General features: G+C 36.8%; 2 protein-coding genes across 2 annotated transcripts in view; both read left to right on the top strand.

The window, feature by feature from the left end:
• The window catches only part of gas2l1 (growth arrest-specific 2 like 1), a 53,452-nt gene extending 46,957 nt beyond the window's left edge, over positions 1-6,495 (top strand). The window contains exon 5 of the mRNA XM_056457751.1: positions 1,638-6,495. Coding sequence (XP_056313726.1) covers positions 1,638-3,648 — 2,011 coding nt within the window. The 3' untranslated portion in view covers positions 3,649-6,495. The remainder of the gene's footprint in view (positions 1-1,637) is intronic.
• A 2,780-nt stretch (positions 6,496-9,275) lies between these two features.
• ap1b1 (adaptor related protein complex 1 subunit beta 1) overlaps positions 9,276-25,319 on the top strand; it is a 54,369-nt gene continuing 38,325 nt past the window's right edge. The window contains exons 1-11 of the mRNA XM_056457750.1: positions 9,276-9,336; positions 16,059-16,119; positions 16,735-16,840; positions 18,886-19,021; positions 20,038-20,283; positions 20,451-20,641; positions 22,041-22,262; positions 22,461-22,581; positions 23,948-24,043; positions 24,249-24,364; positions 24,730-24,895. Coding sequence (XP_056313725.1) covers positions 16,083-16,119; positions 16,735-16,840; positions 18,886-19,021; positions 20,038-20,283; positions 20,451-20,641; positions 22,041-22,262; positions 22,461-22,581; positions 23,948-24,043; positions 24,249-24,364; positions 24,730-24,895 — 1,437 coding nt within the window. The 5' untranslated portion in view covers positions 9,276-9,336; positions 16,059-16,082. The remainder of the gene's footprint in view (positions 9,337-16,058; positions 16,120-16,734; positions 16,841-18,885; positions 19,022-20,037; positions 20,284-20,450; positions 20,642-22,040; positions 22,263-22,460; positions 22,582-23,947; positions 24,044-24,248; positions 24,365-24,729; positions 24,896-25,319) is intronic.

Raw genomic sequence — 25,319 nt, 5'->3', positions numbered from 1 at the left:
GGGAAGAACTGAAGCTTGAAGCGTTATGACGGGAGCACATGCATGATAGCATGTTTGTACGGTTGTTTTGTCTGAAGAGATCCCTCAGGGTGTCTGCCATTTGCTCACACTGACCTAGTTAACTCAACACAAATAATAACACTGCTCGTGCACTGTACCTCAAAAGTGATCTGCATCTTCAGGCAACAGTGCACATGCTCACAAATAAACACACACAGTGACACATACGGATTATTGCAAGCAGATTTGAGCAAATCCCAGGTGACATTGTCTTGACATCCATCCTCTTGTTGTCCAGTTTATGACTCCACCTTGTGTTAGAAAAAAATTATGACAACCTTACTAGGGGATGCAGAGATCGTCCTGCCTAATAATGCAAGTGATAGCATGGTCTTGCGTGACTGTTTGTTTTTATTTGTCATTATTTTCATAGTAAAAGGAAAGTTATAATGAAAATATAATTATTCTTTTTTACAATAACAAAACAAAATGTTTAAACATAACTGGAAACAACTTGTTATTCAATAATGTACACATCTCTTAAAATGACAACAGGCAACTCTTAAAATCCTGAAGTTTCAAAAAGTGCTTCATTATTTCCATCAGATAGCGGGAAATACTTGTTGTCGTCAGTGTTTCCAAGTGCAGCAAGGGTATTGTATAACTTCACCATGAACAGCTTGCTGGTTTACCTTGGCTGTGTGCCTCGGTTTCCTTAGTCTGACTAATGAAGCAGGCCAAGCGTCAGAGCAGCACACTTTAACACTTGCACTCCCAGACCTGCAGGTGAGACAGGTCGGATTACTGCAGATTAGGATAATCTCAAGCCCCAGGTCTGTCACTTCAGAAACAGGTCAGCACACGGTTTATGGAGGTTACATTACAGAGCTAGGGTGCCAGGTGATGTGTATTTCAATTTCTTGGCTAAGTAAGAACGTGTAGTTGAATAAAATCAAATAAAACAGGTTCTAAAATTTTCCACTTCTCTAAATTCCACTCCATACGTCCTTGTAGTGAAATTTCAAGACTGATTTTAAAGTAGTGTTTTTATTCATATCCAGACATGTGTTTTGTCTCATTGTACACAAGCCAGTCTTTAAGATTAAATGAAAGAATGACAATGACACTTTTATTCTTAAAGGAGTATTTCAAGTGTGTGTGTGTGTAAATAAAAAGGTGTGTGCATGTTTGATAATGCCAGAGGCGAGTAATCCCTTTTACTCTATTCCTCTTTGGTAGTTTCCTTAATATTGAAGAAAATGGCTTCTAAGGATACAGCCATGCATGTGGCTCCCAGCAGGCCTGTTGAGTGACAAGTATTACAGAAAATCATGGATGTTATTCATACAAGATTTCTGAATATTATCGTGACACTGAAGACTAGAGTAATGACAGCTGATTTTCCAGCTTTTCCATCAAATAAATAAATCAAAATTTAAACTAAATGGTAATAATATTTGACAACATAACAACAATATTTGACATGTTTTTTCTTTCATTTTAGTCAGAAAGAATGCAGCTTTGGTAAGCACAAGAGATTAGCATAAAATCTGTCAGTAGATGCATGGCTTGAACTTGATTATGTGTAATCTCATATGTGGCCACATCTCAGTCATTCTCTTTTCTCTTTCACACAGGAATAAGGAATCTCTTCTGCCAGCTCGCAGGCTTTCAGGAGACAGTGACTCTTCTACTGCTTCATCTAAAGGAGGAAGCACAGGAGGAGGCCGCTTCTCTCTGGGTACACGGCATGCGCATGGAGATGAGGTGGTTCTGCTGGTGAACCGAAAGGAGGGGAAACATGTTATTGAACGTCCTGGAGGGGCAGCACAGATCCCAGCCCTGAGAACCCCTCAGACCCGTGCACGCAGTGCTTCCAGAGAGCGCACTGGAGCACAGTCCAGCACGATCCTAAAACCTAGTCCACCCCAGGGCCTAGCAGAGGTACATCGAACACCCCGCACAGAGAGAGGAAGATCTCTGGGACCTGATGGTCCACGAAAATTGCAGGCGCCACGGTCCCTCAGCCAGGGTAAGACACCTAGAGGCAGACTGGGTGATGTCAGTCCTGGATCATCACCCCGCCGCAAAGACCCTCATCCTCTTTCCATAGATCGAAGAGAGGAACTAAGACCCAAGCATGTGCAGGCAGCTTCCCCAAAATTAAGTGGAAGTATGCCTAGAAGACAAGCAAATTCCTCAGCCTCAAACTCACCTGTGAAAGGCTGCACTAGTGGAAGTCCTGCGAAAAAGGGAATGGTCATGCCAAGGCCTCCTGCTCCTCGGTCACCGTCCTCTGGGAGCCGGAAGTTACTTCCTCCTGTCACACAGCCAGGACGGCGCTCACCACATTCTTCTCCTCGAAGTCATCATCCACCACGCTCCCCTCGATCTGCTCATAATTCACGATCTATAGGGAGAGACCAAAGAGTTTGGGCAAATCCGCACAATCAACAGCAGGAGAGCCAGGAGGACAGCAGCATATTTAGTTTACACCTGCTGCCAAGTCTGGACCCTCAAAGGGAGCAAGACCTGTATCGCAGCTTTGAGGCTGAATTCCTTGCCAATACGCAACAAGCTAAGGCTGGGCAGGGTAAAGTGTCTGCTGGAAGGGAGATGAGGTCACTACAGCTCCCTGGGTCTCAACAAGCTTTAGGGGTTCTCCCAAACTCTTCTGGTGACACTAACGTTACAGACTCTGCTTACTCTTCTTCTAACTCTTCAACGTCTTCTCTTAATGTTGGAGGTAAAGTGGGAGTCCTGCCTGATTTGCGAGAGTCTAAACGGACTAATTCTCGCACTTGTGCACTCGAGGACCCTCCTGCCCTGCTCCATAGCCAGATTCGCGGAGGCCTCACTAACGGAGGTATGCTGGAGGGAGAGCGATGGGGTGGTAGAGGCGGCCTCCGTAAGCTGCCAGCCATCTCCAGCTCCACAGAGGAAGGAGAGGCTTCAAATTCAGGCTTATCAAGGTCAGTGTGCCACCCCAAAGACATCAATGGCAGCCTTCCTTTGACAGAAGTACCAATGGAAAGCCAAGATGAACTGGTGGAATGGCCTGGGTTGGAGGGAGACGTGCCACAATGTGAACATCACCCGGACCTGCCAAATGACAGTGCTGACCAGCCTCTACCTGAATCGTTTCCCTCCCCTCCACCCCCTGTTGATGACTGTTCCTATCAGGACTCTTCCAGTGAAAACTCCTCCATGTGCTTAAGTCTGAGTGAGCCTCCATCTGAGGGCTCGTGCACTCCTCCTCGACCACTGGCCAATGGGGATGTGGATGGCGCAGTTGTTCTCCGTGCCAAGAAAGGTCAAAAGAAGGCAGAGAGGGTCCCGTCTATCTACAAGCTCAAGCTGCGACCGCGGATACGACCTCGCACTGACAACAGACCCGATAACAGCCCATCACGCATCCCTACGCCTGTACGGTATGCAAATCATTGTCATCAGTCTCCTGCCAACTCGTCTCCCCTCCAGACGCCCCCACAGTCCCCACGAATAAACAATCACCAACCCTCACACAAAGCCCTGCATCAGGCCATTGCTGACCTCATCCAACCTCAACAGCGGTCCACAGCTATGGGCTCTAGGGAGTGTGCTTATTCTTCAGAGTCCAGCCTGGACAATGAGGCCTGGATGTCTTGAAGTTGTCTGTATTCCCTCACTCAGCTGATTTACAGTCAGATTAGAGAGAGTAACAGCAAAAAAGCACATTTGTAAGACTAGGCGACTTGAATGCACATCTGATTGTTGTGTACAACTTGTAGCAGGATGCTGGAACCATCACTGTCATTTCACTGGAGACATTTGCCCTGAAGTGGCTAAGAACATTACCAACACCATTCTTGACATCTTGGACCAACATAGCCTGTATTTAAGTAAATCAGAATGCTCCATGCACCATCTGAGCCATAGATCTCAAACTCTATGGTTTTGCTCTAGGGTTTTGCTTCAACCCTAATCAAACTCAGCTGATGCAACTAATCAAGGTGTTCAAGGCGATTTTGAACACTCGATTATTTGGATCAGCTGTGATTGAATAGGGTTGGAGCGAAACTGTGCAGAGCTGTGGCCCTCCAGGAATTGAGTTTGAGACCTATGATCTGCTATTTTCAAACTTGTTCAATGAGTCATTGTTCCTTCTCTGAGTTTTAAGTTTGACAATGGAAATCACTGCAATTCCCGTTTATGGATGTATGTGTTTAATGCTTCTTCTTGATTTTCTCATGAGCTGTTCCATGAGAACTAATTTTAGCCATTTTTGCATTTAGGATTGGAACAAATTGTACAAATTGTCGTTTTCCATCAGGGAATTGTAATATTCAGAATATACTGTATTGTGAAAAGAAAGAGCTATAAAATACATAGTGCAAAAATAATCTTGGCAGAATCATTTTGGTGTAATTATAGGTCAAAAAATCTATATTTTTTTTTCAGCCATGTGGAATCTAAATTGGAAATACAGCAAAATAACTACATTTTTAGCCAAGGCTAAATAGGATGGCATATCAACTTGTTACAATTCTCAAGATAATATAATTCATACATTGTCCGCTTAACTTCAGCATAGGCAAACACGAAAAATTGTATTTGTGTAACATGTTCTGTACAAAATAATTGATTAATGTATACGTTTATTATATGTAATATATGTTCAGTTGCTTTAATGTGTGGTAGTAAATTTAAATTAATTAATTGAATTTAATTAATTGAACTGATGTTAAAAAATAAAAGTATGCTGTTTATTTCAGTATGGTAATTCTGCCTTAGCTATGCAATGTTGCTATTGAATGTTGCCTTGACAAATTTTCTTGCCTTAAAGTAAGAATGAGAAGTTGTGTTTGTAGAGGATGGTCAAATCTGTTAGCGTGTGAGGAGAATGTGTTTAACAGAATGGATATTCTGTTTTGACCCGTTGTAAACTGTGAGACAATCGCGATTTAAAAGAGTAACACGTGATCATGTTTTTTTTTTTCAGCGGCTGGCTAAATTTGAAGATATTGCTTGATTTATCTACAAGTGTGAAATGATGAAGGATGTTAAACGAAAGATAGTGCCATATGAATCATCAAAAGGTTTTTCCAAAAATGGAAATCACAACTTATGGATAGAAAATGGAAATTGTTAAGGAAATCAAAGGAATCCAAAGCTGTTTATAAAGTAGTCGTCGTGGTATCAGACCAATTTCTTTTTAAAAGTCTATGGCGCCACCAAGCGGTCGAGCGGTTAATCAGCTTGACAAAAATATCGTTACTAGCAAGGTTTGATTGACTTAAATCCACAGTAAAACGTGAGATTTGACTTGCCATAAATTATGTGTGTGTGTGTGTGTTTATTTCAAACACATTTGTTCTGACAGAACTTTGCATATAATAGGGGAAAACATTAACTACTTTCAAGAATTACACTACTCACATAGAGCTTTGGCAGTGGATTGTTTATTTATATCAAGTGAGTAAGTTATTAGGCCTTGGTTATTGGTTGAATTGTTTTATAATAAAGGGACGACGTATGTTTCTGAATGAACTGTTTACTTCTGGTATGTTCTCTTGTGGAGGATTTCTATTGGCGTGTATTTATGAGCTCAAGTGTTGTATCGAAAGGTGTTCAGATGTTTGCATTTCCATTGAATCAAAAAGGGGTCAGAAAAGTGAGTGGGAATTCATTACAGTATTATTATTATTTTATTTTTCGCCAAACTGACTGCAATCATTACTGTTAGCATGGCTGTCAACATTCCACGACACCTCCTGTATAAAATAACGCAATACAATTCATCACTACACATTACTTTTATATTTGTTGCCATTTAAACGTCTGCTGTGACACTTAGGACGTAAAATTTCACACCGAGGTTTATATATAAGGACAGTAGAGCTTTCTGCCAACTTATATTAATAGCTGCTGTGCCTAAATCTCATTTTAGAACACATATAAACACTACACAGACTATTTAATCCTCAACTGCCATACACTTGTACAGTAAACCCATTTTGAGATCCATAACTATTCTGTTTTGCTTTTACAAGACATTTGATTTGATTTTTATTAATGATGGGTTTGGCAAATTTGGACTGTTTAACTAATTTATTGCATGGATGGGTTCTGTGTTTTTTAATCATTATTGGCGTCAGGACTGTGTAGATTCACATGTTTTATTTACTTGAGCAAACCCATCTGCGTTAGGCGAATATGATGTTCAGATGTGATCTACTAAATGCATGTTGAATCTATAGTCATGCTCTGGTTTCATGAAAAGGTTGTTGGGTGATTTTAAATCTGAATGTTGATGGATTTACTTTTTATGTCTGCAATTTTTTTATTATTTGGCTGATTGTTTTTTTTTAATGTTGACAATGAAATGTAAGGTCTTGACATTGTGGAATTTGTCTGTGTTGAATAGCAATATTGCAAGACCAACATTCCACTGTTCTTTGAAAACCAATTGCTGTTAATTTAATTCTTGTAATTAAAATGTTTTGGATGAAATTATTTGTATTGTGCTTGTCTATTTTGTGTCGAATTGAGGAAGAAAATATGATGGCTGCAATAATTGATTATAATAATATTTATTAAAAAATAGGTCGTATTATACTATACCATTATCATTTAGAGAATATTTCATATTTGGAAGAAAACATTCATTCATTCATTTTCCTTCCACTTAGTGCTTTTATTTATCAGGGGTTGCCACAGCAGAATGAACCGCCAACTTTTCCAGCACATGTTTTATAAAACGGATGCCCTTCCAGCTGCAACCCAGTACTTGAAAACATCCATAAACACTCATTCACACACATACACTACGGCCAATTTAGTTTAATCAATTCACCTGTACCGCATGTCTTTGGACTGTGGGGGAAACCGGAGCACCCCGAGGAAACCCGCATGAACACAGGGAGAACAAGGAAACTGCACGCAGAAATGCCAACTGACCTTCTTACTGTGAGGTGACAGCGCTAACCACTGAGCCACCGTGTCACCCCTGGAAAAAAACATGTCGAAACAAAACTGAAATATAAATTTGAAAGTGTATATGCATTTAAATCTGATTATGTTTTAATCGTTGGCTATTTGAATTCACTAAAACATATGTCTCCAACTATTGATTCATTGATTCATTTTCTTTTAGGTTTAGTCCCTTTTTTAATCTGAGGTCGCCACAGCGGAAAGAACCGCCAACTTATCCAGCATATGTTTTACGCAGCGGATGCCCTTTTAGCTGCAACCCATCACTGGGAAACGTCCATACACACTTATACACTACAGACAATTTTAGCTTAACCAATTCACCTGTACCGCATGTCTTTGGACTTGTGGGGGAAACCGGAGCGACTCTGATTATATTATAATATATATATATATATATATATAGAGAGAGAGAGAGAGAGAGAGAAAGAGAGAGAAAATGTAGATATTTTGATTGTTAAAAATTCCGTTTTTATTACTACTACTATGTCATTTGTTTTCATATTTAATGTAAATATCACAAGTGCTTTGCCATATGCAACATTTGTCATGCTAATAAAGCAAGTTTGAATTAAGAGAGAAGGATGTTTATTAAACTTTAATGCATTTTGAAAGAATCATAATACAAATAACTTGTGTAACTTTATAATATTGTGATTGGTAAATGTTTATAAGAATCTTGATATAATTTTAAACAGTTACCAATGACAATATTATAAAATTACATTATAAAATTACAAGAAAGAAACCCTTCGTTTTCAGTTAAACAGCACAATGCACTACTTTGAAACACCAAATACCAAATAAGCTGTCAAGATCATCTATATACTTATAATTCAAATCAATCAAGACTTTTTGTTTTCATTTTTATTGGCAATGTAATCTTTTCTTTCTGACATATTTAAAACCAGGAATAAACACTTCTGTGAAAAACGTTTCACCACATTTTCTAATAAAACATTACATAGGAACCAAAAAAAAAAGGTTTTAACCTTTTACAATTTGCAAATGCTTTTAAAGAGAGATTTGAGCTAGAGGGAAAGAGCATCAGCAGAGAGACAGCTGGTGGACAAAACTTGTCAGTATTATTATAAACCATTTAAATGAATGTCAGCATGCACTGGAGCGGTTTGCTACCGAGTGTGACGTGGCTGGGATGAGAATCAGCACCTCCAAGTCCAAGGCCATGGTGCTCCACGAAAAGGTGGTTTGCATCTCCAGGTTGGAGGAAAGTACTTACCCCAGGTGGAGGAGTTCAAGTATCTTGGGGTTTTGTTCATAAGTGAGGGAAGGATGGAACGTGATATTGACAGACTGATTGGTGCAGTGGCAGGAGTAATGGGGTCGATGTTCTGGTCCGTTGTGGTAAAGAAGGAGCTGAGCCGAAAGGCAAAGCTTTCGATTTACCGGTCAATCTACGTTCCTACTCTCACCTATGTTCATGAGCTTTAAGTCATGACTGAAAGGTCAAGATCTCGGATACAAGCGGCTGAAATGAGTTTCCTTCACAGGCTGGCAGGGCGTACCCTTATAGATAGGGTGAGAAACTCTGTCACCTGGGAGGAGCTCAGAGTAGAGCCGCTGCTCCTCCACATCAAGAGAAGTCAGCTGAGGTGGCTCAGGCATCTGTTTCGGATGCCTCCTGGATGCTAGGGAGGTGTTCCAGGCATGTCCCACCGGGAGGAGAACTTAGGGAAGAACCAGGACACACTGGAGGGACTATGTCTCTTGGTTGACCTGGAAACGCCTCAGAATCCCCCCGGAGGAGCTTGAGGAAGTGTCTGGGGAGTGGGAAGTCTGGGGTTCTCTCCTGAGATTGCTGCCCCCACGACCCGGCCCTGGAAAATCGGTTGAAAATGAATGAATAAATGAATGTAGGCCGACAGTTGTGCATTGCATTTTATTTTGTTATAATTTAATAATCTTTTTTTCTCTTTCATTATCCTTTTAATCTTAATATTAAGTTTTTTTTTTTTTTTTTTTTTTTATGTATTTATCAAAATTCTGTTCCTGTATGTATATAGGCTACATTTGAAATAATTACTTCACAATTTTTTTAATTGTTTATGTAATCTGCAATGCTTTGGCAATACTTGACAAGTCATGCCAATGGAGCTCTTTTGAATTGAACTGAATTAAAAACAACAGATTTAAATTTGCTGCCCATTCTGTAATAATACCATACATTACAACAAAACCATAACTTAAACCTGTAGATAGTCGTGCATTTAACAGAGTGTGTAACATGAGCCGAAAACTCCTCAATGAAAACGGAAGACGGAAGTGTGAATCATATGATGACAAAACATGTAAGGTGGGAGGGAAGGAAGAAGGCCGACTTGTACACACTCACTCTTCACTTCGGTAAGCAGCGTTTCTGTGTTTAACTGAGGTACTGTGACTCGTCTCCGTTTATGTGTGGCTTTGTGCGTTGTGAGCTTGGACAGCAATACAGTCCGCGAGATTAAAGGCTTAACAGTGCGCTCTCATAAGCCCTGATTAAGAAGGTCATGAAGCTTTAGCTCTCGATCCGTTAGCATTCGGCTAGCAGACCCGTCGAGTCTCTACATCTCCGCGAGCAGGTTCATTCATCCGACAAAAATGGAGTGGGCAAGTCAGCTTTGCGTGAGTTGAAGTGCATTTCGCTCGTATAGTTAGATAAAGGGCTCGTTTACTGTTTTGGCTTACGAAATTAGTTTGAAAATGCCGTAATAACCGTGTTTTGCTAGTTAGCTCTGGGTTCACCTGCAGCGAAGCGGTTGTGGTTGGTGTCACTGTCACCTGCTGCATTACAACTGTGCCACGTAACGTTACATTTTAACCAGTTTGATGTTATGGTTTATGGTTTGTCGTTAAAGATCCCACCTCTTATGATGTTTCTGGTGGTTTAGTTTGTGCTTGACAGCTTTCTGACAGTTGACAGTTACTTTATCTGCACTGCTCCTGATAGGACGCCGCCTCACACGTTGAGAGAGAGAGATTATCATTCGAATTGTCAACCGGATGGAATGGCTGGAGTGTTTGTGGATGTATATGTGTGTTTTTAAACACCTTTGCTATGTACATCAACTTTGAGTCCGACTAATGATGGTACAACCTTTTGGCTTTAAGGATTTACACGAAAATGGATATATATTTACTATTCACTCACCCTCAAGTGGTCCAAATATTTGTTTCTTTTTTTCCCTGTTGAACACAAAATAAGATATTTTGAAGAATGTCAGAAACCTGTAACCTTGACTTCCATTGTAGGAAAAACAAAAACTATGGATGTTAATGGTTTACAAAACACACTTCAAAATATCTTGATGACAGAATTTTCAGTTTTGGGTGAACTATCCCTTTAATGTTAGGTTTCCAGTGCTAGGCATTTCTACATGTTTGCTGATGGGTCTTTAGCCATCAGTTATTGTATTGTACACATTTTTGGTAATAAATCTATGGTCTGCGTAGAATGTTGCAAGCATTCTGAATTTAATTTAAAATAAGTTAATATGTTCAGAACAACAGTAGTTATTTGTAACAGAAACATTTTATCTTGAATGAATCTAGTGTACTTACGTTTACTGCCACTTTTGATAAGTTTAATGCTGAATATGTAGTAACGGATACAATTTTGAATTCCTAATAATAATTTCTGCACAAACTTTTGTTGATGGCATCTTTTCCAAATAAGTGTTTAGACGGTGTAGTGAATTTCGTATGTTGGTAATCAAATACCACAGCAGCCCTTGATTAATAATGTATGCATGTTAAGAGTTTAGTGTACTGACAGTGCTGCCTTTAAGCCTGATGCACACTGTATGATTTATTATAGTGCTTTTCGTATTTTATGTTTCTTATCTCGCGAGTCAATTTCAGTTTACGTTAATGGCAATATGGACTACTGTCAAAACTTGTTAAAAATGGACACATGCAAGAAGACTCATCTAAAGTTTTACAGCAGTCCTTGATTCCTTCAGTTACAGTGCTCCGCATTCTCATGCAGAATTTAAGTGGCACTTAGCAAACTCAAACAACCTCTGGGATTAGTTTTAATAATAGCTTGTCTTGAACAGAAATATGAGGGGAAAAATCAAGATGGGTGGTCCAACATTGAATAAATTTTTCTTGAAGAAGTCAAGTTTGGTTTAGTGTTAGTTTAGAATTAGTTTTAATTACCCAAAATAGAAAATTATGTTGTTAGTTATTCACTCTCAGCATGTTTCGATAGACTGAGATATTATGTTCCAAACACAATTTATAATATTTTAGATGAAATCCTAGAGCTCTCTTTTCCCTGTAGACAGCAACATTTCTGAGATGTTCAAAATCTAGAAAATAACTGAGCAATTCCCTGCAGATGTCACCCTTGCCGTGAAAAAAAAAGGTTTTTACCAAAATAGAGAAACCATTTCTACTTTTTTGTGTAAGCAAGTATTTTACAGTACTTTAAAATACTCAAACATGTCTCTGTCATTGTTTTTAAACTATTATATTTGATTTACCAAAGTCAGAAAAGTGGCAATTTCACATCGGTCACATCCATAATGAAGCTTTCCCCTTTATAAATGCAAAAATGTCAAATAAAATAAAATCAGTCCTTTTCGTTCTACAGAGAGCAAACTCTTATCCTTTTGATTAGCATTGTTTCTTTTGGGGTTTGCAGTTTAATTCACAGAATTTCTACAAAGTATGTTGTAAACTGTAAACTTGCATACCTTTTTCGTCACATCCATAACGCATGTTTATTTTCTTTATTTAAAATATAAGATATGTTTACAGATTTATAGTTTTCTGATCTCTTAGCTCTGTAGTTAGTTGTTTTTGGAAAATATAAACAGTTGCTTCAATATAATATTAACATATACTTTCTATGTGAATTTATTACTTCAGAATGCTGGAATTGCTCAACTCAAAACATTGGGGAAAAAAATCATTACTTCGATTGGTGGTTCAACTGTAACCATGTGATGCTTCAAGAATTTCAAGATTGGAGAAAGAAAAAAGTACATTTCAACTTTGGATGAACTATTCCTTTAATGTTAGTTTTTCATTGCTTAGCTTTTATACATCATTGCCGATGGCTCTTTAAAAAATGGAACTGTAGTTACCACAGTTATTGTAAAGTTCACATTTTTGGTCACATTATTTGCTCTGTCGAATCTTGGACTTTTCTAGACTTTTATTGGAAGTCTTAATGGCAGCCAGGACACAAGTAATAAAGATTCAAATGTCAAATGACACTTTGCAGTATTCAGTATATAAATGGGAGGTCATTAATCTTTGTTAAAGCTGTAAATTAGGGCTGTGCGATTTGGGGAAAATATCTAATTGTGATATATATATATATATATATATATATATTTATTTATTTATTTATTTATTTATTTATTATTTTTTTTTTTTTTTTGGCAGATGTTGCAATTGTGATTTGATTTGCGATTTAATTTTGTAGTCAAGCTTCAGGTAAATAATCTATAAGCCGTGGCAACAATTCTGTGACAGCTCTTAAAAAAATTCCATGTTTTTGTTCAATGTCTGAGTTTGAAACCAAAATATTCCCATATTGATATTATTGATATATATTGATATTAATTCATCTATTAATGCTTCTGAAGCAGCAGAAACCATTGTCCCACTTGTTCGCGCTTTCCTGTTTGTTTTCTTTTTTTTTAATATTGTGGGCGTTCTGCGTAGTTCGGTTGTGCAATTTTTATTGGGCTAAAGGAAAATTTGCTCACTCAATTGGCTATTAAGACCGTCACACACAGATGGCAGTCACGCATTTGCTCTATGCGGAGGAAATAAAACGATGCATATATTTCATATCGCAGCCGCTTGCGATTAACTAATTGCAATGTTTCAAATTGCGATTCGATTTTGATTAATCGCACAGCATTACTACAAATCTTAGTTGTTTTGTGCCTGAATGCTTTAAACTAAATATATATAACAGAAAAAAAAACAAATGCAAATTCTAAACCCTAATTCCTCCATGGTTTATTTTTGCAAACTGTGGCTCCTTGTCAAAAATAATCCCTACTTGACTTGAACATACTGCAGTGTGACTTGCATATGTTCACAATGCTATGTTAATAGTGAAACAACAGATTTTGCAGCTCTAAATTGTACTAATAATAACAACTGCATAATGAGTTTCTTTGCTTGTTTTGGTTCGGTTTGATGATGGTGGTCATTGGAGAAGCCCACTGATCTATTTTATAGACATCAGTAGAGACGGCACACTGGAGGTGCCTCAAAATGAAGTGAATTATTCAGTTTAATTAAACATCTGCTGGCAAGCATGGCAAACAGATTTGATTCAAGGATCAGACGAATCGCACAGTGCGCACCCAGCTATCTGTGAGTGCTGCTTGTCATTCTTCAGGTGGCAGTTAGACTGGTGTGAATGTTAGTAAGTGTTATATTTCACAGATGAGGTGTGATGACCCTGTTTACATGCAAACGGTCAGCAGGGTTATTGAGGCGCTCAGATCATAAGCTTCTTTATTATAACTGTCAGAATAAACATCCTGTTATGTTTTATAGTTAAATAAAAGGCTGGCTGTAGGTCAACCGGTTCATGGCTTATGGATGTTTTAGTGAAATACGAGGTTAAAGATAAACTGTATTTTATTTGATTGCTGGTAACACTTTAAAATGAGGTTCTTTTAGTTGAGGTTAGCTAATTTGTTTGTTTACTAACGTGAACTAAGGATTAGGGCTGCGCAATATATCGTTTCATTATCGCAATGTGCACATCCGCAATAGTCCAAGATATGCAATGTTGAGTTATGAGTTGACTAGGACAAACCTTTCAGAACACATGAGAATTGTGTAGTTATTACAGAGTTAACAACGTGAAAGTTTATCATTTGCATATGTTTAAGGCCTGACAGAGTTTAAAGTATAAATTCTGCCCTTTGTAATTTCATTGAATTATTTATACAGTAAAGACTTTTGCAGTGTTTGTTATTTTACATTTGATTATACAAATTCTGTACCTGTCCTGAGTACTATTTGACTGCCCTGAAAACCACAAAACACCATTTAATCACACTTGTCTTTGCTCTTTTGTATTCATCTATGCTTGTAATGTGTTTATTACGTTTTATGCATAATTACCCTTCCAACAGAATTATCCCAATCAATCAAATTACATTTATTCTTCCCAAATAGCAGTTTTCAAGTGATCTCGTGAAACTGTTTATTGCAATATTTATTGGAAATAAACGAAATATTGCAGTGTCCGATTTTTCCAATATCTTTCAGCCCTACTAAGTGTAAACAATTAAATTAAAGTATTTAATATACATTTAATTTTAAGTTCTCATTGGTATTACATTATCTAAATTTTATTGTGTAAAACTAACAAAAAGTGTACATGAACAGAAATGTATAAATTGTGTAATCAATATAATGAGTTTATTTGCAAAAATGGATAACTCCGCAATTTATGTTGTTCGTTAAAGTGTAAAGTTGCAAAAAAAACATGATTTGTTAAAATGATTCAATCTGGAGCTTTTTAATAGTTTTCAGCAATCATGTTTTTACTTTGGGGGCAACGCAGTAGCGCACTAGGTAGTGCTGTCGCCTCACAGCAAGAAGGTCACTGGTTCGAGCCTCGGCTGGGTCAGTTGGCATTTCTGTGTGGAGTTTGCATATTCTCCCTGCGTTTGCGTGGGTTTCCTCCGGGTGCTCCGGTTTCCCCCAGAGTCCAAAGACATGTGGTACAGGTGAAATGGGTAAGCTAAAATCGTCCATAGTGTATGTATGTGTGTGTGAATAAGTGTGTATGGGTGTTTCCCAGTGATGGGTTGCGGCTGGAAGGGCATCCGCTGCGTAAAACAAATGCTGGATAAGTTGGTGGTTCATTCCGCTATGGCGACCCCTGATTAATAAAGGGACTAAGCCGAAAAAGAAAATGAATGAATGAATGAATGAATGAATGAATGTTTTTACTTCGACTATCGAAGAGTTGATTTGCGAAAAAAAAAAAAAAAGTGACTTTTGATAAAGTGATTTCTAAATACTGTGGTTATGAACTCACTCAATGTTACCGTGTTGCTGATATATGAACTATATTTATATATATTAGTCTTGCACTTGACAGAAATGTGGAATTATTTAGTAACCCATGCTACTGCTGTAGTGCACTGTTAAATAACATGTTAACAAGACAAAACAACACAATCTCATGACAATTCGTAACTTTTTGATTTAGTGGCTAATTTGTATGATTTCATACAATCTCATTCATACAATTTAGTGCGATTTGCTCATCCCCCAATGACGGTTGGGTTAGGCGTGGGGTTGGGTGCCACGCCTCCTTTTTCGTACATTTTCATACGACTGAACTGGAAATAGTGGAATAGCCACTTAACTGACAAAATGTAAATTAGTTACGTTTCCTCGTGAGATCAGGCTGGAAAAAATCGGTACTTCTGTCATATTCATACTTGTTTGTTTAGAAAATTTACACTATTTTCAGCACGGATGCAAAATGATCAAAAGTAAATAAATTAATTAAAAATAAAATGGCTGTTTCTGTTTTAATATTTAAAATAATATTTCACAAAATTGCTTTTAGTTTTTATACTGTATTTTTTTTGTTTTAAAAGGGTCTTGGTGAGCATAAAAGACATGTTTCAAAAGCATTCCAAAATCATACTCAACCAAAACATTTTTATATATATATAAATCTTATTATATATATAAAATCTTGTCATCAAGTCAGCTAAATTCAATGAAATACTGTTGTTTCTCTTCCTCTTAAAAGACCTTTCAGGTGACGGCGAGAGTCTAATGTTCAATAACAGGAAATGGGAAACTCTTCACAGCACATTTAGAGACTGAGAGAGCAATCATTGCACATAGAGAGTGTAATTTGCTGACTGAAAGAGAACAAGAAGCTTTAGCAGTGTGTTTCTGCACAATGTTTTTCTCGCTCCACAATCTCTAAGAACCGTCAGGGAAAGGATCAGCAGGACGGGGGACTGCACTTCCTCTTATTCCCCTTCGCTTGCACTTTTTTCAGTATCCCACCTCCCTTTTGTCTCTTCCTCAATTTTCTGATTGTCTGCTTTTTGTTTGTTGCTCTGCAGGAGAACCGAGGCTTGGGATCCAAGATGACAGACTCCAAATATTTCACCACTACCAAGAAAGGTTTGTTCTTTTTTTTTAGTTTTTGCTTTAAAATACTGCTGTTTTAGAATTTTAGCCATTTACTGTGTCTGTTTAGTCATTTACTCTACATTACACATTTAAATACCGATATACTGAACTACATTTAGCACTGTTTTAGATATTCATGCTCCGTTTCCCTCACAGTACACTAACATTAGTTGTGCAGTTTAATGAAGCTTAAGTCTAAATAAGATTTGGAGTCTCTTGCTATATCTAGATCACATCCAAACACATGATTAGGCCTGTGAGCATTGTTTTTACTGCAATTTAAACCACACAAGCCAAGAAAATATGGACACAGAACAAGGATTTAATAAGTAACAGCTTTTCCGCTTTTGGTCTTATTTGTTCGTATGTACACAACAGGTTTACATTCAAACATATAGGACAGCATATATGGCAGAAAGAGTATATGTGTATCCTTATCTAAGGGTGTGTTCTGATGTATGATCTCTGATATGTATCTGTTGTAAGTGTTATACCATTTGAGGAAAAAAAGACAACTTTACTAAAAAGGATTTCTAGACTTCTACTGTTTATTGAATGCTCTTCATTCTCAGTCCTAATTGTTTGTATGTGTTTTTGACTCTTCAGGAGAGATCTTTGAGCTGAAGGCAGAGCTCAACAGTGATAAGAAAGAGAAGAAGAAGGAGGCTGTAAAGAAGGTCATTGCGTCTATGACCGTTGGGAAAGATGTCAGGTACGAAATGCTGTTTTAATTTTACAGAATATTTGATTTGGGAATTTTTTTCAGTGACAATATTTTGCTGATTGTCTTAATGAATGATTCACTGTAGTATTAATGAATATCACTGCGTATTAAAAATTTGGATTCTATAACATTTTCAGGAAAGGAAAACATCACTCTTTAGTGTGTGATATTACTTGTACTTTATCATATTTTAAAAATAGTAATAATAATAAAAATCTAATTGAAGAGGTAAACGCCACTTCCGCCAAAAATGAGATAATGACATTGAGTGAATGCTTTAAGCATGTAGTACATGTTCAACAAATAGTTTTACTTGAAATCATCTAAATCGCAGTGTCAGCCTGTTCAGAAATAACAGTTTGTTGGCAAAAGCCTCTGCACGGCACTTGCCTTTGACAGCAAAAGCTGCTATGTCCCGAGAACCAATCAGAAGTTAATCAGAATTTAGTATACATTAAAATTAAACAAGATGCAGTTTTTTTCACATGGATGCTTTGACATAAAATAAATAGAAGAGATGAAAAATAGATGTCACGATCAAGTATGGTGAGGATGAATGAATAACAGCTTCTAAAAGTGTCCGAGAGACATCCATTTTTTGCACAGTAGCCTATTTGTGTTTTATTTACTAATGTAAATTTTTTAAACATAAATATAAAATATAAAACTGTACACTATTTGTATTACTTTATGCTATACATCTGATAAGCTTTTTATATAAATGAACGTTGCACAGATGTTGATGGTTTGCTCTATTGCTTGCAGTAAACCAAAATATTTGAATTGATATTATTTTTTTGTTGTATCTGCATTTTGCACATAGCATGTTATGATAGTTGTTTACACACTTCTAAAATCTTTTATTTTTTTACACTACATTTTACACTGTACATTCTACAGAATTTAACGAAGAGTTTAACAAGCTTAGTTTACAATGTTTACATTGTTCTACTTGTATTAAATCTAAACATCAAATATCAGAAATGACAATACATTAAGATTTTATCAATGTCAGTTTTAATGTTATTTAATGCACTTGACAGATTTTTATTTATTCATTCTCCATTAGCTTAGTCCAGGCATGGGCAAACTCGATCCTCGAGGGCCGGTGTCCCTGCAGACTTTTGCTCCAACACTAATCAAACACACCTGAACACCCTAATTAGTGTCTTCAAGATCACTAGAAAGCTACAAGCAGGTGTGTTTGATTAGGGTTGGTGCAAAACTATGCAGGGACACCGGCCCTCCAGGATCGAGTTTGCCCATCCCTGGCTTAGTCCCTGATTTATCAGGGGTTACCACAGTGGAATGAACCGCCACTTACTTGACAGATTTCTGTATTTAAAATTTTAGGGGATTTGATTAATGTTTTTTATGTTTGGTAAAATAATTTCTTATTGCATTTTTTGTGTTTTTTCAATTAATTAGACTGTCTTATCCCAATAGGAGGATTTAGTAGATTTAGATTTAGTTTCACGGTATCATGGTATTGTGATTGCTGCTCTAAAATAAGTTCTTTTTAAATGTCTGGGTAAAAAAAACAACAACTTTTCCCCCCTATTTAACACAATATATTTCAGTTTAGAAAGCATTTATAATATTTTGGAACAGTAAACATGTCAGGCTAATATTAAATAAAAGAGACCATTAACTTCTGTTGTCAACTTCATTAGTTTCAAAAGCACAGTTTCTTTCTTAGTTTCTTTACAACACATTAAAAACACACACAAAAAAAAGCTTATGTATACCTTAGGAGCAGTATAGCAGAAAATGTTAGCGGTTTTAAAACCCTGACTTTTTCAAACCAGGGTAACATTTTATAACCGGTTATCATCCTATGCCTAGTACTTTTTAAAGATTTTTTTTAGGGAAAAGTGAGTTACATGATATTTGATGTCACCCACATAAAAAAGAATTACAGTAGTATCAGATTTGTGGATAATGAATATCACATACTCCTAATGTCAACCATCCTTCATTTCCATTGGGACAGTATGATTGTAGTTTGAATTCTATGTTTTTTTTGTTTCCAGTGCTCTGTTTCCTGATGTGGTTAACTGCATGCAGACGGATAATCTGGAGCTGAAAAAGCTGGTCTATTTGTACTTGATGAATTATGCCAAGAGCCAACCAGACATGGCCATCATGGCAGTCAACACCTTTGTGAAGGTAGGACTCATCAATGCATCAATGAAACGGCCAATAGCTTTATTGTAAATATATTATGATATCGTTTGTACTTTCCAAGGGAAAAAGCTGAAATGTGTGCGTGATGAAACACTCAGACAGCTAAAACCGCTGCTCTGAACAGTGAAGTGCCTAAAAGCCTCATCATGAGCCTGGCAACAGCAGAGAAACGCATCTCTTTGAGGACTGAAATAGTCCGTCTTTATAGGATAATATCGTCTGCAGGTCAGCATGCTCCATCAGCACTAATTAGTTTTTGCTGGCTTCCCACACACCTGAGAACAGATAGATAGACATCTTTATAAAGCAACCAACTAGACTGAGGTCTAAAGCAAGTGGGTCATATGGATTATCACATTAAATAAGAAAACAGAAAAATGTCTGTGCCCTCCAGGATCTGTCATTAATTATACGGAAATATTTTTATTTGTCTGGTTTATAGTGTTGAGTTACATAGGACTGGGGCCAGACAGGAGCATGGTTTTAGTAGCATCGTAACTAAAATCGTAAAATATTAAATAAAAAAAATACCTTTTTAACTTTTATTTACCGTTTACAATGGAATTCCAATTAGATCCACTTATTTGGTAAACAAAGCAAGTCTCTCTTATAATAAATCTACTAAAAGACAGAAAATCTTACTTTTCAAACTGTATTGTAAATAAATCAAATGAACATTTTTATATTAGTCAATAATATTGCTGAAACTAATTTAAAAACTGAATAGATTGGGCTAAAAATCTGCAGAAATCTGTGTATTTCTGCCCACTTAGTGTGGACCTACATATGACATGTGTCAGATTAATTTTCTCATTATAGAGGTGGCAGTATTGCTTGTTTTTAAATCAAAAGGAAAATTATTTCAAGCAGTGGGGCTATGTTTTTTTATTGTTGTGAGTTAACTCCACTGTAAATGGAACTTGCCAACCCCAAACAAACGAATTGTACAGTAAACTCAGTAATACCTTTGTTTTAGGCCTAATGTGTGTTCTCTTTAGGACTGTGAGGACCCGAACCCTCTGATCCGCGCTCTAGCTGTGCGCACGATGGGCTGCATCCGAGTGGACAAGATCACGGAGTATCTGTGTGAACCTCTGAGGAAGTGTCTGAAAGATGAAGACCCTTACGTGAGGAAGACTGCAGCAGTTTGTGTCGCCAAGCTCCACGACATTAACGCCCAGCTGGTAGAAGACCAGGGCTTCCTGGACACACTGAAAGACCTGATCTCTGACTCCAACCCCATGGTGAGACCTTTAAGCTAGACATTTCTTGCACATGCACTTATGTTTTTTTTTAAGGCTTCAAGTCTCCAAGGTGTGGAATTACATTCTGCTGTTGTGCGAAACTCAAGACCATGCAGACACACTACTAATTTGTGTTTAATGTGTTTGTTTGTTTTTTCCTCCATTAGGTGGTAGCAAATGCAGTAGCAGCTCTGTCTGAGATAGCAGAGTCTCATCCTAACAGCAACCTTCTGGATCTGAACCCTCAGACCATTAATAAGCTCCTGACAGCCCTTAATGAATGCACTGAATGGGGCCAGATCTTCATCCTTGACTGCCTGGCCAACTACACACCCCGTGATGACCGCGAGTCTCAGAGGTCAGATGACACTGTTATTTCATCACTTCAGGGTGGTGGACTAAAATCATTTTCTCTAATGAAGTCTGCGTAATACATTGATTAGCTTCACTAATAAAGCAACGTAGTGACTGGAATTGCTTTTGATTTAATCTAAATGAATCATTAAGAATCGAATTTGGATTGTTCAGAATCAGCTTTGTTTTTTTGTTTTTTTTAACTAGCCCTAATTTAACAGTAGAAATGCTCTGGGTAAATTTTATTCATTGCTTTTTTCCAAATGAACATAGGCTTTAATAAAACATTCAAGCCTCCCAGTCATTCACTTTTACTAAAAATTGACTAATTTTTGGACAGAGTTCCTTCTTTTATGTATTCACAAATGCCTGGAATGGGATCCCACAACATCTAAAAATACCAACCAAATACTAACACCAATACCAACATTGAGACTCTTTAAAAATTTTAAGTAAAACTAAATCTATAAATGGGGGGTTGATACCTATAAGAACCAGCGCATGTCAAATTTTACACGCTACATAATGCTTTGACTTATGTTTTAACTTTGTTTGTTGCTATGCAATGTCTTAAACTCAGTGCATTTGTGGTTATAATAAACAAATAAACAAATAAAGTCACTAAGTAAAAAAGGCAATTTGTAGCGGTAGTAGAATTGCAAAATGCCATGAAAAATAGTGTCTAATGGGGGGGAAATAATGTTCCCTGGGATGCCTCAATATCTGACAACTCCTCTTACAGCCCTCCAATGACTCTGAGACACAATGCAGTCAAATTGACATGTTTTAACAAACTCATGTTCAAGCTTTATTGTTGTTGTTCTCTTATTTAAACTATAAAGTATAAAACTAAACAAATAAATTAGTAACTAAGTGAAGCTTTGTGCTTGAATTAGCCATGGTGTCATGCAACATATGCAGCGTGGTAAATTATAGTTGTTAATTATTGTCTATAGGCTATTTCAGTCATTTAACTTGCATCTTAATATATGATTAATGACATTGCATTATATTACACCACTCAAATATTTGTTTACTTCTAAATCTAGTTGTCAGTGCGACTTGCTTAGGCTATAGCCTACCATTCTGAAAGTGATTAGTGTAGCCTGCATAAAAAAAGCCTTGATCTAAAACATAGGAACAAAAATAAAGTTGGTGACCAGTCACCAGACATCATCTTAAACTTATTTATTAACAATGTGTCGTAATACAGTTAAATGTTGTTGTTGTTTTTTACTATTTCTAAACAGAATTTGTGTGTAATTTAGGTATGCAACGATCCCTGACATTTTTTGTGTTAAGGAATAAAACTACACAGCATGTCTTTGCCCTCAAAAATGATCTTTTTCTTCTCACTTGTTGAAGATTGTATCTTGTTTCTTTTTTTTTTTTTTCTTCTACAGTATCTGCGAGCGTGTGACTCCACGACTGTCTCATGCTAACTCTGCTGTGGTGCTGTCTGCTGTGAAGGTTCTGATGAAGTTCATGGAGATGCTGCCGAAAGATCTAGACTATTATGGCACTCTGTTGAAGAAACTTGCTCCTCCATTGGTCACGCTGCTCTCTGCTGAACCTGAACTGCAGTATGTTGCCCTAAGGAACATAAACCTCATCGTACAGAAACGGTAGGTGCAGATCTATGGGAAATGCATTTGTTTTTTTTAAGATGTAAAGATGATTTGGGTATATATATATATATATATATATATATATATATATATATATATATATATATATATATAAATCATCTTTACATCTAAAAAAAATTACATTTCTGCATATATTTATATTTTAGATAATTTCATTTTTACTGTTTCCACCAGGCCTGAAATTCTAAAGCATGAGATGAAGGTTTTCTTTGTGAAATATAATGACCCAATCTATGTCAAGCTGGAGAAGCTGGATATAATGATCCGCCTGGCGTCTCAGGCCAACATTGCTCAGGTGAATGAAACTTCTTAAGCCTTAATTTGCCCTTACACATACTGCATGTCTTAAGTCCAAGCAGAAAGGCTTGCATTCAAAGTTTTGGAATGAAATGTTGCAACCACTCCAAAAAAAAACTTTGTTCAGTATTATTGGTTTAATACTAACATCTAAATCAGGGGTGCCCAAACTTTTTTGTATGAAGGGCCAAAAAGCAAGTATCACTGAGAGCTGTGTGCCGAAGATAATTATACCAAACTATATTACATTAAAGTTGCCTTAGGTAATTTTCACATTTTTCATAATATTTAAAAAGAAATAGAGAACATGACTTTAAGTCGTATTAACTAACACAGTATAGTTATTCAAATCATGTATTATTACAATAAAAACAATTACATTTATAACATATACTGCATTTATAATTCAAGCAGAATCTGCCTTTGCCTTCATTTGCTCACTGATGTCTCCGCATTGTCTTCTGTCCGTCGGGTCACAGTGTGTACTTTTAAGAGAAAAATCATTTTAAAACAATTTAGTTAAACATTTCATTTCAGTTAGTTTTTTGTAGCTTAGCAATAAAACAAACAAAGTGTTACATTAAATTGGCATGGTGGGCCAAATCAAAGGTTACCATGGGCCAACTTTGGCCCACGGACCCTAGTTTGGGTATCTCTGATCTAAACATTTTTTTAAATCAGGATACGTTTACTTGAGGTGCATAGTTAAGTAGTTTTAAGTCTCGTTTTCTGAGAAACAGTCCAAAAATAAGTCTATGCTTAAAACAAGAACAAATCTGCCAATGCAGTATGAAATATACATATTCATTTTTTTTCAAGACCATTGGCAGATTTGTCCTAGCTTTTAATCAGAAACACTCTTCAATTAAAGTTTCACAGAACAGAAGGTTTTTTTCATCTTGTGTAGCTTTCATTTCTAAGTAAATGTGTATTGTTAAGAATATTTTGCACAAAAAAGCAATTCTGAGAAACCACTTATTTTGCTGTGTGATCAGAAGGTAGAGTGAAAGCTATTTTCACATTCCTTTATTTGGGAGCAGGCTGTACAGACCTTAACTATTATTTTGTCATATGAATTAAAAAGTACTGAACATTGGTTCAAAGTGTTTTTTGTGATGCTTATACAAATCGTCATGTGCTCCCTAAAGAAACACTCTGATGATTTGTGTTCCCCACAGATAATTTATTACATTTTCTTTACTTGTTCTTAAACGCATTAAAGTCTAAAATTTAACTTCATAATGCCTGCAGACCCTAATAATGTTATTTCTTTTTTTTATTATTTAAATCCTAAAACTTTTAATTCCAGATTTTTTTCTCATATACAAGTTTGTGATAAATCTGTGTGTGTTTGTGTTTTGTAGGTGCTGGCTGAGCTAAAGGAATATGCCACTGAAGTGGATGTAGACTTTGTGCGTAAAGCTGTACGAGCCATTGGCCGCTGTGCAATTAAAGTGGAGGTGAGCTGGCCTAACCCTGATTAGGATCACATCATCATTTACACTAGCTGTCTGATTAGTGATCAGTTTTAATTGCAAAGTTCATCTCTGCTAATGAAACAATTCAACTTGATATGAGTCAAAAGCCAACAGCCTGATTTCTGGATGATCCTGCTGAAGTTCTAATAGATCATGACTCTTTCTGTCTGTCCTGTTTCTGTTTTAGCAATCAGCAGAGCGTTGTGTCAGCACACTTCTTGACCTCATTCAAACTAAGGTCAATTATGTGGTGCAGGAAGCCATTGTGGTGATCAAGGACATCTTCCGCAAGTACCCCAACAAGTAGGTTTTTATTTTTTGAGCTTGTTTTACAGTTTTCTCCATCCCTGACCCTTCTTTCAATGAAGCCGTTTTTCTTTTTCTCCCTCTAAATAGTATGCTTTTTCTGTTCCTCGAAGGCTCACAGTCCTTGTATAGCCTCAGCTTGAACCTTCCTTTCATACACAAAATACAGTAGTCAACATTTGAAGTGGATCAAAAAGGTTTTTCAAAATTTTCCTAAGACAAGAGTGGGTAGTTTAGGACAAATTTGATGAAAGGTGCTGATCCACTTCAAATCTTGAGTACTGTATTGCATAGAACCCAGTCATCTTCCACTATGTCTTTTTGCTGCTTCATTGATGCTTTCTGGTTGATTGTGTTTTCAGGTATGAGAGCGTGATTGCCACTCTGTGTGAGAATCTGGATTCTCTGGATGAGCCCGAGGCACGAGCAGCTATGATCTGGATCGTAGGTGAATATGCAGAGAGGATTGACAATGCCGATGAGCTGCTGGAGAGCTTCCTGGAAGGCTTCCATGATGAAAGCACACAGGTTAGGAGCCTTTTAAACTGCTTTAGTAAAATGCTTGTTTGTGAAATAGTGTTATGACTAGAACTAGCACATAGTAAAATGTGCCCATACTCAACGGATTTTCAATAAAATATCCATTTATCGCAGTCAATGACTTTAACTAAAACTGCGTTATTTACAACTCTGTTATTAACTCTTTCACTCATAAGGTTTAAATACTCTCGCTGACTTTTAATCATTATTTAGACAGCATCTATTTAAGGTTTTAATGGTGATTTATCAAGATTATAGCATGATACACAGCAGCCCAATGATTTATGTATAATTAATTTATTTATTATCTTTTCTCACTTTTCTGCAAATATTGACAAACATTCTCATAATAGTGTGAAATGTCTGATATTCAGATTCTCAAATATGTGTAAGAACGTGTATTTAGTCATTT

Source organism: Danio aesculapii, chromosome 5 (genome assembly GCF_903798145.1).
Source record: "Danio aesculapii chromosome 5, fDanAes4.1, whole genome shotgun sequence".
NCBI lineage: Eukaryota > Metazoa > Chordata > Actinopteri > Cypriniformes > Danionidae > Danio > Danio aesculapii.
This window is presented reverse-complemented; position numbering and strand designations above follow the sequence as displayed.